The following is a 15,006-nucleotide window of genomic DNA, read 5'->3' as shown; positions in this document are numbered from 1 at the left end:
TCATTATTAATTTTTTTTAAAAAAAACCTCTTTTCAATTTTTTAATTTTTTATCATTTTATTCTTTATTAAATCTCATTAATACTATCAACAAAACCACCCTCAGATGCCATTAAGGAAGAGAAAATCAAATATCATGGACAAAAGAAAGAGAGGTAACACAGCTAGAAAAGGAAAAATCTATGGAGAAAAAAATTAATATATTGGAAACCTTGGAGCTAAATGACAGAGAATTCAAGATAGAAATCCTAAAAATACTCAGAGATATACAAGAAAACACAAAAAGGCAATTTAGGGAGCTCAGAAAACAACTCAATGAACACAAAGAATATATGTCCAAGGAATTTGAAACTATAAAAACAAATCAAACAGAGATGAAAAACTCAATTCATGAGCTGAAAAATGAAGTAACAAGCTTAGCTAATAGAACAGGTCAGATAGAAGAGAGGATTAGTGAAATAGAAGACAAGCAAGTTGAGGCACAATAGAGAGAAGAAGAAAGAGACTCAAAAATTTAAAAAAAATGAGATAGCCCTACAAGAATTATCGGACTCCATCAAAAAGAATAACATAAGAATAATACGTATATCAGAGGGAGAAGAGAGAGAAAATGGAATGGAGAACATACTCAAACAAATAATAGATGAGAACTTCCCAAGCCTGTGGAAAGAACTAAAGCCTCAAGTTCAAGAATCAAACAGAACTCCGAGTTTTCTTAACCCCAACAAACCTACTCCAAGGCATATCATAATGAAATTGACACAAACCAACAGCAAAGAAAAAATTCTCAAGGCAGCCAGGGAAAAGAGGAATACAACATATAAAGGAAGGCCCATTAGATTATCATCAGATTTCTCAACAGAAACTCTACAAGCTAGAAGAGAGTGGACCCCAATATTTAAAGTCCCGAAAGAGAGGAACTTTCAGCCATGAATACTATACCCATCAAAGCTATCCTTCAAATATGAAGGAGAAATAAAAACATTCACAGATACAGAAAAGAAGAGGGAATTTATCATCAGAAAACCCCCACTCCAGGAATTACTAAAGGGGGTTCTCCAATCAGATACAAAGAACAAAAAAAACAGAGCCACAAGTAAAAGCTCCAAGAAGAACACAATACAACCAAATTTAAACTGTGACAATAACAAAAACAAAGGGGAGGAGAAGATGGAGATTAACAGTAGCAAAGGACGATGCAGTGCAAAAGTACTCACAAAATAGTTCGCTACAATGAACAGGGTAGGGACCCTTTTCATTACTCAAAGGTAACCACCATTGAATAAACCACCACAGAAGCACATGAGATAAAAAAGATAGCAACAGAGGAAAGATGTATGGAATACAACCAAATAAAAACAAAAGATAGAAAAACGAAAGAGAAGGATCAAAGAAGACATAAAACTAACAGAAAGCAAGATATAAAATGGCAATAGGGAACTCACAAGTGTCAATAATTACACTAAATGTAAACGGATTAAACTCACCAATAAAAAGGCACAGAGTAGCAGAATGGATTAAAAAAGTAAATCCAACTGTATGCTGCCTACAGAAAACTCATCTAAGTAATAAGGATAAAAACAAATTCAAAGTGAAAGGCTGGAAAACAATACTCCAAGCAAATAACATCCAAAAAAAAGCAGGTGTAGCAATACTCATATCGGATAATGCTGACTACAAGACAGGAAAAGTACTCAGAGACAAAAATGGCCATTTCATAATGGCAAAGGGGACACTGAATCAAGAAGACATAACAATTCTTAATATATATGCACCAAACCAAGGAGCACCAAAATATATAAGACAGCTACTTATTGATCTTAAAACAAAAACTGACAAAAATACAATCATACTTGGAGACCTCAATACACCGCTGACGGCTCTAGATCGGTCATCCAAACAGAGACTCAAAAAAGACATAGTGGCCTTAAACAAAACACTAGAGCACCTGGATATAATAGACATCTACAGGACATTTCATCCCAAAGTGACTGAGTATACATTTTTCTCCAGTGTACATGGATCATTCTCAAGAATTGACCATATGTTGGGCCACAAAAACAACATCAGCAAATTCAGAAAAACTGAAGTTGTGCCAAGCATATTTTCTGATCATAAAGCCTTGAAACTAGAATTCAACTGCAAAAAAGAGGGAAAAAATCCCACAAAAATGTGGAAACTAAACAACATACTTTTAAAAAATGAATGGGTCAAAGAAGAAATAAGTGCAGAGATCAAAAGATATATACAGACTAATGAAAATGACAATACGACATAGCAGAATCTATGGGATGCAGCAAAAGCAGTGATAAGAGGGAAGTTCATATCACTTCAGGCATATATGAACAAACAAGAGAGAGCCCAAGTGAACCACTTAACTTCACACCTTAAGGAACTAGAAAAAGAAGAACAAAGACAACCCAAAACCAGCCGAAGAAAGGAGATAATAAAAATCAGAGCAGAAATAAATGAATTAGAGAACAGAAAAACTATAGAAAAAATTAATAGAACAAGGAGCTGGTTCTTTGAAAAGATCAACAAAATTGACAAACCCTTGGCAAGACTTACCAAGGAAAAGAGAGAAAGAACTCATATAAACAAAATCCAAAATGAAAGAGGAGAAATCACCACGGACACCGTAGATATACAAAGAATTATTGTAGAATACTATGAAAAACTTTATGCCACTAAATTCAACAACCTTGAAGAAATGGATAAATTCCTAGAACAATACAACCTTCCTAGACTGAGTCAAGAAGAAGCAGAAAACCTAAACAGACCTATCAGTAGAGAAGAAATAGAAAAAACCATTAAAAACCTCCCCAAAAATAAAAGTCCAGGCCCTGACGACTATACCAGCGAATTTTATCAAACATTCAAAGAAGACTTGGTTCCTATTCTACTCAAAGTCTTCCAAAAAATTGAAGAAGAAGCAATACTTCCAAACACATTTTATGAGGCCAACATAACCCTCATACCAAAACCAGGCAAGGATGGCACAAAAAAAGAAAACTACAGACCAATATCTCTAATGAATACAGATGCTAAAATACTAAACAAAATACTAGCAAATCGAATACAACAACATATTAAAAAGATAATACATCATGATCAAGTGGGATTCATCCCAGAATCTCAAGGATGGTTCAACATACGTAAAACGGTTAACGTAATACACCATATCAACAAAACAAAGAACAAAAACCACATGATCTTATCAATAGACACAGAAAAGGCTTTCGATAAAATACAACACAATTTTATGTTTAAGACTCTCAACAAAATGGGTATAGAAGGAAAATATCTCAACATGATAAAGGCCATATATGATAAACCATCAGCTAACATCATATTAAATGGCACTAAAGTGAAGGCTTTCCCCCTTAAATCAGGAACAAGACAGGGTTGTCCACTCTCTCCACTCTTATTTAATGTGGTACTAGAGGTTCTAGCCAGAGCAATCAGACAAGACAAAGAAATAAAAGGCATCCATATCGGAAAAGAAGAAGTAAAGGTATCACTTTTTGCAGATGATATGATCCTATACATCGAAAACCCCAAAGAATCCACAAAAAGACTACTAGAAATAATAAGGCAATACAGTAAGGTCGCAGGATACAAAATTAACATACAGAAGTCAATAGCCTTTCTATATGCCAACAATGAAACATTTGAGAATGAACTCAAAAGAATAATCCCCTTCACGATTGCAACAAAAAAAATAAAATACTTAGGAATAAACATAACAAAGAATGTAAAGGACTTATATAATGAAAACTATAAACCATGTTAAGGGAAATCAAAAAAGATATAATGAGATGGAAGAATATACCTTGTTCTTGGCTAGGAAGAATAAATATAATCAAGATGGCTATATTACCCAAAGCAATATACAAATTTAATGCAATTCCCATCAAACTTCCAATGACGTTTTTTAAAGAAATAGAGCAAAAAATCATCAGATTTATATGGAACTATAAAAAACCCCGAATAGCCAAAGCAATCCTAAAGAAAAAGAATGAAGCTGGGGGCATTACAATACCTGACTTCAAACTCTATTATAGGGCCACGACAATCAAAACAGCATGGTATTGGCAGAAAAATAGACACTCAGACCAATGGAACAGAATAGAAAGTCCAGAAATAAAACCACATATATATAGTCAAATAATTTTTGATAAAGGGGCCAACAACACACAATGGAGAAAAGAAAGCCTCTTCAATAAATGGTGCTGGGAAAACTGGAAAGCCACATGCAAAAGAATGAAACTGGACTACAGTCTCTCCCCCTGTACAAAAATTAACTCAAAATGGATCAAAGATCTAAACATAAGACCTGAAACAATTAAGTACATAGAAGAAGACATAGGTACTCAACTCATGGACCTGGGTTTTAAAGAGCATTTTATGAATTTGACTCCATAGGCAAGAGAAGTGAAGGCAAAAATTAATGAATGGGACTACATCAGACTAAGAAGTTTTTGCTCAGCAAGAGAAACTGATAACAAAATAAACAGAAAGCCAACTAAATGGGAAATGATATTTTCAAACAACAGCTCAGATAAGGGCCTAATATCCAAAATATACAAAGAACTCATAAAACTCAACAACAAACAAACAAACAATCCAATAAAAAAATGGGAAGAGGATATGAACAGACACTTCGCCCAGGAAGAAATACAAATGGCCAACAGATATATGAAAAGATGCTCATCTTCTTTAGCTATTAGAGAAATGCAAATCAAAATGGCAATGAGATACCACCTCACACCTGTTCGATTAGCTATTATTAGCAAGACAGGTAATAGCAAATGTTGGAGAGGCTGTGGAGAAAAAGGAACCCTCATACACTGTTGGTGGGAATGTAAAGTAGTACAACCATTATGGAAGAAAGTATGGTGGTTCCTCAAAAAACTGAAAATAGAACTACCTTATGACCCAGCAATCCCTCTACTGGGTATATACCCCCAAAACTCAGAAACATTGATACGTAAAGACACATGCAGCCCCATGTTTATTGCAGCATTGTTCACAGTGGCCAGGACATGGAAACAACCAAAAAGCCCGTCAATAGATGACTGGATAAAGAAGATGTGGCACATATACACTATGGAATACTACTCAACCATAAGAAATGATGACATCGGAACTTTTACAGCAAAATGGTGGGATCTTGATAACATGATACGAAGCGAAATAAGTAAATCAGAAAAAACCAGGAACTGCATTATTCCATAGGTAGGTGGGACATAAAAGTGAAACTAAGAGACATTGATAAGAGTGTGGTGGTTACGGGGGGGAGGGGGGAATGGGAGAGGGAAAGGGGGAGGGGGAGGGGCACAAAGAAAACTAGATAGAAGGTGACAGAGGACAATCTGACTTTGGGTGATGGGTATGCAACATAATTGAACGACAAGATAACCTGGACTTGTTATCTTTGAATATATGTATCCTGATTTATTGATGTCACCCCATTAAAAAAATAAAATTAAAAAAATAATAATAATAAAATAAAAAAAAAAGAAATTCCAAACAAAGTAACATTTTGCCATCAAAGAAGCATAACATAAAGAAAACCAATAATATTAAAATTGACTCACTAGTGAAAATATAAATTAGTATACTTTCTGGAGGGCAAGTTAGCAATATTGATATAAATCTTTAAAAACAAACAGGATTTTTGCCCGGGCTAGATAGCTTGGTTGGTTATAAGCATTATCCCAATACATAAAGGTTACAAGTTAAATCCCTGGTCAGGGCACATACAGGGACAGGTCAGTATTTGTCTCTTTTTCTCTCCCTTCTTCTCGCTCTTAAAAAACACAACTTGATAGGATTTTTGACCATCAGTACAACTTACGGGAATTTATCTCATGGAAATAAAGACAGAGAGAGCTTCAGCTGCAAACACCATGTGTAAAGGGAAATTTGAAAAGACCCTGTTATCTAACCATGGAGGTTTATTAAATAAAACAGCTGTGTTTACTCAACGGGCTACTATGCGGCCATTAAAAAGCACATCAAATGCCTTTATAGATCCACAGATGTGAAAGGAATATTACACAGGAATAAAAGCTAGGTAATGCAATAACAACAAAAAACTTCATGTATGATCCAATCTGGCAACGACAGTCGCTTATGTAAGACGTCAATCAAAGGGACAAAAGCTGTACAGGCAGCTGAAACCACTTACTTTAAAACAGTTTCCCTTTAAATAAATAAATAATTTTTTCCCTTTCATTTTTATTTTCTCAAATTGCTATAATGAAATATATTCTTTAGGTAATAAGAAAAAAAATAATGAAGAGAATTTCCTAGACTGAATAGAAAACCACTGTAAGAGATAAACAAACTGTGCTGAAGCAGGAAGACAGGCAGGAGCACGAGCCCCATCCTCGGCTGCCGACCACCCACCCTCAGGCTAGCCACTCCCACCCAGAGCTCCAGCCTCCCCAGCTCCATCAGAAGGTGGTCAGAAAACATGGTATCTCAACAATACTTCTCATGTGACTCGATAAACATAAAAGGCAAAGCTATTTCAGTAGGACTTGGTTGCACAGCCATGTACCTGAGGTAAAACCCGAGTTCTGTGCAGGTCCTAGTGCACAGAAGCACCACAAGAACCATGCTGGAAATGGCCACGAGAGGCTCCGCGACTCTATTGAGTTTGCCCATTCTGAGGTGTATTTTCAGGATTCTATTGTAATACTTACTACATAAAAATAATGTAAAAAACACTCAGTGTTAAACACAGGACTGTAAAACACAGTATGTACAGTAAATAAACCCAGAAGGTTTTCGCACATTTCCCATGGTGGATGAGAATATCTGAAGTCTCCACTCTCCACGTTGCGCAGAACACCATCACGCAGTCTTAGACGGTGTACCGCTTCTCCCCTTCGTGTTTTGCCTTGTGGTACTTGACATAGTCATTGTGCAGCTCCCGGAAGATGTCTCTGGCTCCTGGAGGCAGTGAGGCCCGCAGGAACTGGACGTCTGGCTCTATGCAGAGGTCCAGGACAAGGTAGATGCCCTCCTGCAGAAGGCCTTTCACTGCTGGATACAAGGTGACCTGGGGAGGGACACATGTCTCCATCAGACAAAACAGGCAGGTGCTAGGCAGTCCTGATGAGGCATTTCAATGTCTGCCTCCAACTTGAGAAAAGATATTCCTTTTAAAATACCAATTTGTACACAACTTACATAATTGAATATTCATATCTTAAAAGTTTCTACTTTGGAGAAATAGAAGCCAACTCAAGTGAACAAAAACCTGGACATCACAGGGGTAACTTTGAATAAATAAACACTGGAGGCCTATGTGTTTAACAGGGGCAGTTAAAAATGGGACTCGTCTTTACATCTAAGCTGCCTGCACATGGTGTTAAATTCTTCCACATGGTCAGTTGCGCTGGAGGCTATACTAACTGGCAGCAATGTTTACTACCCTGACTGACCTCACCGCCCCCGAGCAGGGCAGTGAGTGAATAGGCAGGGGAGCAGAAAGGCTCTGACACTCAACAAACAGATCACTGACAGGCCTACATTAGCAACTAAATCCCATTATACCACCCAGCATCAGATGTGATTTGATTATCACTTAATGGATATTTTTATTTCCATCAACAACAGCACAATGGGCCCTAAATCTCTAACTGCCAGAGAATGGTCCATTGGTCCCTGTGTCTAAAAGGACTGATTTCTTTCCTGACATTCTGGGTTAACTAAAACCTAGACTACAATAGGGGAGTGGGCAGTCTGGCTCTGACTGGGTTATACTGGATATCACACACAAACTTTCAGATCAGACTCAGACTAATATCTAGACAAAAGGCCAGGAGAGCAGGACTGGCCTCTGTGACCGCTGCTCAGGTTTCAGCTGAACGTGGAGCTGAGCAGAGTCTGAGTGTCCCACGAACTGAAAACAAAAAGCAGTCGAAAGGTCCCACCAGCAGAGAGGCCGGGATGTGGCTGACTTTACTAATGTGCTGATGACCTAGAAGAGGTCATCTGCAAACCACAGTGCCTTTCCGCTAACTACAGCTTGCAGCGGGGACCTAGCTTATTAACTGGGAGGAGTCTGAATTACCAAGGCAACCACTGGGAGGCAGATTCCTAAAGAGGCCATTTGTGTCTGTCACTAAAAGGATGCTATTCTTCAAAGTCATGATCATGTTCACATGAGAGTTCAAAACACTTGTGACAGATGATCATCTTAAATTGCACTGTTTTATAAATGAGAACACTCAAGGAAGAAAGGTGCACTGCCTTGCTGGTAGACTTCACAATACAGCAGCAGGGAGGGAAAGAAGAATAGAACAAGAAGGATAAGTGAAAAACAAAAGGAGGGTGAGGACTTTAAAGTCAACTGTTCATTCCCTCATTCAATCATCACACACTAAACAAGTAACTCCGCTTCCAAAGGCAGAAGAGGTGAAGTGACTTCCCCAGGTGAAGAACTGAGACTGGAGCCACATTTGTCAGGATTCCTTCTCACAGATAGGATGTCAACACCAGAGCCGAGAGCTCTGGTGGCTAACAGGATGCCCACGTGACCATCGCATCTTTATGTTTTAGACCAGTGGTTTTCAACCTTTTTATATTTGGGGAACAGTGAAAACAGAATTATTTCAGAGACCACTAAGGCAGAAATCACCCTGAGCATAAGAAAATTCGACTTAGTTCATGGGGTCTGTAATCTTCATACAACCTGAGAGTGGGTTAACTCTTTCACAGACCAGTATGAAATTTCTGGGGGACAATCCATGGACCAGCAGTTGAAAAACTGTGTTTTAGACAACTTACTTATAAAACAAGGAGATAAAAGTCAATTTCTACAGCACTAAGATCACTGGCCAATAAATGAAAACATCCCTGAGTAGCTCCAAAAAGTCTTGGGCAGGATGAGCAGCACAAACTATTATTTTAAGCTATTGCAGAGGAACAGTTGTAAATTTGATCTATGGGTAAAAGAGGAAAGTGACCATAAAAGAAATGCCCTGACTCGTCTCCACTGTGATACATTACTGCATGGAGGGAACAAGATCTGCAAGAGTCACTGCTTCTTCTGAATGACGGTCCCACCAGGTCATCTGCTCAAACTACTGACAGACCTTCACTAATGTCCATTCCACAGAATTATGAGGGGAACGCAAAGAGGTTTGCTCAGCTATACTTGCTATCTATTAGTAATTAACTTTAAAATCGTCCTTCTGGTCTACAAAGATTCATAGCTCTCGCAGTAGAAGCCTCTGGTGCATAAGGACTATTTTCTGCATCACTAAATTGAGAAACAAATGAAAGATAAGCACAGACTCTCCTGCCAATGGATGCTGGGATACTACAGCCCTTGTTAATTCCCTGGGTCTTTGGCTTTCAAGATTAAAAATAAAAAAATAACTGATAAGCATAAATTAGACAGGAATAATGAGGTCAGGAAACTAGAGACTTTTCATAAGGTGAATTTCAAGAGTAATAATTAGGGACTTACGGATTCAAATTATAACTTCCCTTCTTGGCTCTTACTTAAGTGATATCAGTGACTCATTTTATTTTTCAACGAAACAGAAAATAATGCCAGCTTTTCCTTAAATGAACCCTTACAGATTAATACTTAAGTGCTTGGAAAATATCAAGACTCTATAAAAATGCTAAACAATCCCAAGGAAACCAAACTCCAAGCCCACATCTCATTCAGAGGCTGATTCAGAGGACAATTTGAAGGTCTTAAACACAGAGGGTCTGGTGAGGACAAAGTGTGCTCCCTTGGAGCCAGAATGTCCCCTAAAGCGTGGTCCCTCCTCCCTACCTGGCCAATGGCCCACCATTAACAGGCATCTCCACAGGCTGAGGTGAGCAGGGCCAGTGGCATTGAAAATTATCTAGTAGTTATACACTCATCCCAAGACGGGGTCAGGATGAAAGCTAGTGCACTGCCAGGTTTTGTGAGGAAGGCCATCCAGCCTAATGGCCCTTGAAAAATGCAGCATCTCTAACATTACAAGTTTACCAATGGTTTTAATTGTTCTGCTGCTGCCCCCACCATGTCATCTACTCTGAGGATCTGACAGCAGCAGAGTCACATGCACAGCGGACCCAATGAGAATAGATCCGTGAACTCCTGCTGCTGAGGGGTCCCAGGGCCCCTCTTTCTGGTCACCAATAAGCTCGGTCCTATGAGAGCTCCTGTGTTCCTGGGGAGCATTTCATCTTCCTGACTACTCAAGAGGCTAAGCAAAACAGGGGCGAGAAGAGACCTAACAGTTACTGGGTGAGTGCCATGCACCAGCACTGTGCCCTTTGAACGTCACTTCGTTCAGTCCTCAACTACAATGCAGATGTGCTGCTCTGCCCCTGAGGACATGCAGGACAGCTGCCTCAAAACTGGATGAGCCGGCCAGAACAGCGCTGGACACTCTGGTGGAGAAGCTGCTCCAAAGGGCGCCGGCTGAAATACTGCGGAGAGGGGGCTACAGGCTCACCTTCTGCAGCTCCGTCACATACTGGGCCACCAGGAAGGGGGAAAACACCGTGAAGTCCTCGGCCCGCGCGGCGATGTGGCTATACATCCTCTCCACCAGGCGGGCGCACTCCAGGACCACCGGCAAGTCATCCGCGCTGCCTGTAGGAGCCAAGGTTGCCAAACCAATCGGTTCAAAAACCATGTGTTGTAATTCTTCCAATTTTATACTTTTCATTTAGCCCCAAATTATTCAAACTTTCCATTTGTCTCACTCTTTAATTAGACTATTCTGTAGCCAGAATGAGGGAAGATGCTATGTCCAAATATTTGCCTGTATAACAGAGGGAAAAACATTTAATATACTTAAACACTTTTTTTAAGACTCTACTGAAATAAGCAAGATTTTTAGGATGAAATCTAGGATATATATTGTATTTGAAAAGGGATGGAGCTCTACAAGGAAGGCTTAAAATATAGAAATGATGAAAAATTCTCTTTAAAAATGGTTTTTGACATCATATGACTTTAAAGATGGCCTAATTATGTCATTACCTCCTTACATTTCAGAAAATATGTAGGATTCTTCTCTTATAGGCAGACACATGTATTAGAATCAATTATTATTACTATCTTCCCACATTTCTTTCTTTTTTGGTGACAGAAGCAGAGAGACAGAGACAGAGAGAGGGGCAGATAGGGACAGACAGACAGGAAGGGAGAGAGATAGGAAGCATCAATTCTTTGTTGCAGCATCTTAGTTGTTCACTGATTGCTTTCTTGTATGTGCCTTAACCAGAGGCTACAGCAGAGTGAGTGACCCCTTGCTCAAGCCAGTAACCTTGGGCTCAAGCCAGCGACCATGGGGTCATCAGGTCTATGATGCCATGCTCAAGCCAGCAACCCTGCACTCAAGTTGGTGATCCTGCACTCAAGCCGGTGAACTTGGGATTTCGAACTTGGGTCCTCTGCATCCCAGTCTGATGCTCTATCCTGTGCCACCACCTGGTCAGACCCCAGATTTATTCTGATTCCTAGTTCCTTCCATCTTAAGGTGCCAGGGCCATGCAAGCCCTCTTTAACAAATCCCACTCAAGAACTTGAACACTTGAACAGGGTGAGACAGCTAAACCAAGAATTCTAAAGTGTTACCCACAGCCCAGATTACACTTGCTCCCCCAGGCCTCCACCACAGAGTCAGGTGGAGAACCCCAGCTCAGCCAGAGGACCTGCCCCATTCTCATCATTCAACAGAATGATATACCTACTTTTATAAAATCCTAGAAAATGCAAACAGGCTACAGTGCCATAAAAACAGATGAGTGGTTGCCAGGGGCTGGTGCCTCAGCAGGAACAGACTGCAAGATCCTGGAGGCCTGACTGGTGGTGGTGCAGTGGATAGAGCAACAACCTGGGATGCTGAGGTCCCAGGTTCAAAACCCTGAGGTATCCAACTTGAGCCCAGGACCTCCAGCTTGAGCACAGGGGTCAACAGCTTGAATATGGGATCACACACATGATCTCATGGTTTGAGCCCAAGGTCACTGGCTCAGCTGGAGGCCCCCAGTCAAGACATGTATAAGAAGCAATCAATGAACAAGTAAGGTGCCACAACTACAAGTTGATGCTTCTCATCTCTCTCTCCCATCCTGTCTGTTTCTGTCTGTAGCTAATAAATAAAAGTTTTTTAAAAGTGGGACTCTAGGGCGTGATACAAATGTTCTGTAGTTTGATTATGGTGGGGGTTTCCTGCATGTAGTTGCTTATGAAAGTACATTAATTGTATACTTTATTTTTATTTTTTTTATTTATTTTTTAATAAGGAGGAGAAAGCAGTATGGCAGTCTTCTTTTTTTTTTTTTTTTTTTTGTATTTTTCTGAAGCTGGAAATGGGGAGAGACAGTCAGACAGACTCCCGCATGCGCCCGACCAGGATCCACCCAGCACGCCCACCAGGGGCAACGCTCTGCCCACCAGGGGGCGATGCTCTGCCCCTCCGAGGCGTCGCTCTGCCGCAACCAGAGCCACTCTAGCGCCTGGGACAGAGGCCAAGGAGCCATCCCCAGCGCCCGGGCCATCTTTGCTCCAATGGAGCCTTGGCTGCGGGAGGGGAAGAGAGAGACAGAGAGGAAGGAGGCGGGGGGTGGAGAAGCAAATGGGCGCTTCTCCTATGTGCCCTGGCCGGGAATCGAACCCGGGTCCCCCGCACGCCAGGCCAACGCTCTACCACTGAGCCAACCGGCCAGGGCCTAATTGTATACTTTAAATGAATGTAGTTTGTGACTCAGATATTATGCCTTAATAAAAACTTGATTTTTAGAATGTACAATGTCTTCTTTAAGATGTTGATTATACATACAAACATCTTACGTATGTGCAAATTTTCTAGATCAATGTTATTTCATAAAACTATGTAAATTGTTAACATTCACTAGATAGTACATCAGATACCAACCAAAAGAGAGCAAGTGGTTAAAATTCTACTCGGTCATTCCTCAAATACATTAGAGGACCACGTCTTGGCTGACTGGAGATGACTGAGCCACACCAGCTTGGAGGCAGCAGACCATATGGCAGAATCAGCCCGCATACTGTGTCCCCATGCCTCCTCAGACAAAGGACACATGGTGAGCTGCACATAGAACCACCTGCGACAGCGTGTGACCAGGACTCTGAGGACTGCTGCGCTGCTTGGTGAGACCACGACCAGGGCTTCCTTCTCACTGAGCTGAGACGTGCCCTGGAGGCCTCGACACGAAACTGCAGTTGGCCACCAGCAGCCGACCCAGGCTCGCGGCAGATCTGGAGCCTGTTTCCCAATCCTGCCCCTAAATATATTTACAAGATCACATGGAAGCTTTCTCTGCACGGGAGACAGCCAAACACCTAACTGTGTAATCTCTGACTAGTCTCCAAACCAGGCAGAATAAATTGGTAATTATAATGCTAACTATACCTGCTCTTTCCCCTCAAAAGTTAGTTGGTTTGAATAGAGACAGCTTAAATCTATAAATCTGAACCTGCTGAACTGATCCACAGTGGCAGGGGAGAAGCTGAGCACCTCTTGTCTATTCCTAGTCAGTCCAGAACCACTGCCCAGGGTCGTCTCTGACACCCTCCAACTGTACTTACAAAGCCCTCCCTTGCAGTCCCAGGCTCCCATCATATGGCATGATGCCAGTCCATGCTTAGCAAGCTAGACAGTGTGCAATATACACAGTCTCACTTTACATGTCTTATTTATATTTACATTTATAATTTAAAACCAAATTTCTAATAAGAATCTCCCCAAATCAGAAATTGAGCAGGAATCAACAATCTTCAAGGCAGGAAAACAAGTCGTCCATATCATGTATGTGTTGCCACACGGCAGCCGGCTTCATTGGTAAACAAGCAGGACTTCACCAGGACGGGGCTGACATGTGGAGCTGCAGGAGGGACCCATCCCTTTTCATAAAGCGAGACAGAGCTACAACTGCCTGTTCCTCTTTATCTCCCATTAAAATATGAAGTTCTTAGGGCCAAGAATGGGATTCTAGCTGCTTTTATATCCCTTTTATATAAAAGTAAATATTTTCTGAATCTAGATATGGGGTTTTTTCCCCCAGAAAAAGAACTAGTTCAATTAGGAGGTATCAAATGCATTCAATTCTAGATATAGAAAAAAATTATGATAGTCTGAAATTTTTTAAAATTGTTTTTCATATTCATTTGATGGTTGGAGTATTTCTTTTGCTTACACCCAACTGAATGGTTTTATTTTCAGTAGCATATGTGGCCAGAGACACCGCAAGATAAACACATTTGAAATTGTGTGGCTGATACTCTGACTATGAAGTTACTTACCTTTGTCTTTCTGCCTTCCTTCATGCATAACTGAAACCACCAACCGATGAAAACAGTTCAAGAAAGAAGGGATGGCTTTCAGCATTACCTGTAATGATAACAGACAAAAGAATGTAAAAATATGTAAGTAATTGTTAGTTCAACTTTTCTTTGAAGGCGTTCATCTTCATTTCCCTCTTAACCTCATCCGCTAGGATGTTCCAAGCAGCTGTGGTGACGTCTTTTTTGCCTGGACTTTCTGGGGAAATTGTTCATCTATTTACTTGACTCCTTAATACTTAAGGTCTGAGGCAGGGTTTCCATGCTGCAGAATGTTAGGAATCTAACGGGGCAACCCTAGTTTATTATTTGCTGAATCTGTATCTTTTACTATAAACTATTACATCTGTATTATGGGAATGGGTAGAAATAAGCAATAAAAGGAACAAAAACCAATGTACTCAAATATAACTAGCACTAGAAAAAAAATTATGTAAAGCCAATACATTTAAAATAAGGATCAAGGCTCTTCTTTCTTGCCCTGGACAGTTGGCTCAATGATAAGAGCACTGGCCTGGCATGCGGACATCCCAGTTTCAATCCCTGGTCAAGGCACACATGAGAAGCAATCATCTGCCTCTTTTCTCCTCTTTCTCCCCCTTCTCTCTCTCTTCCTTTCTCATAGCCAGTCACTCAAATGGTTTGAGCGTCAATCCCAGGCAC

The 15,006-nt window shown here is 40.4% G+C and overlaps 1 protein-coding gene across 3 annotated transcripts in view; it reads right to left on the bottom strand.

Annotated features, from left to right (window-relative positions):
* Positions 1-5,941: 5,941 nt before the first annotated feature.
* Positions 5,942-15,006, bottom strand: part of URB2 (URB2 ribosome biogenesis homolog) — a 44,956-nt gene continuing 35,891 nt past the window's right edge. For all 3 annotated transcript variants that reach the window (XM_066383601.1, XM_066383603.1, XM_066383602.1), the window contains exons 8-10: positions 14,305-14,392; positions 10,481-10,620; positions 5,942-7,071 (exon numbers count right to left, since the gene is read on the bottom strand). In XM_066383601.1, the coding sequence (XP_066239698.1) occupies positions 6,874-7,071; positions 10,481-10,620; positions 14,305-14,392 (426 nt within the window). In that variant the 3' untranslated portion in view covers positions 5,942-6,873. The remainder of the gene's footprint in view (positions 7,072-10,480; positions 10,621-14,304; positions 14,393-15,006) is intronic.

The sequence above is a fragment of the Saccopteryx leptura genome, chromosome 1 (assembly GCF_036850995.1).
Source record: "Saccopteryx leptura isolate mSacLep1 chromosome 1, mSacLep1_pri_phased_curated, whole genome shotgun sequence".
Taxonomy (NCBI): Eukaryota; Metazoa; Chordata; class Mammalia; order Chiroptera; family Emballonuridae; genus Saccopteryx; species Saccopteryx leptura.
The sequence above is the reverse complement of the archived record's forward strand: the minus strand, read 5'-3'. Positions and strand labels throughout refer to the sequence as shown.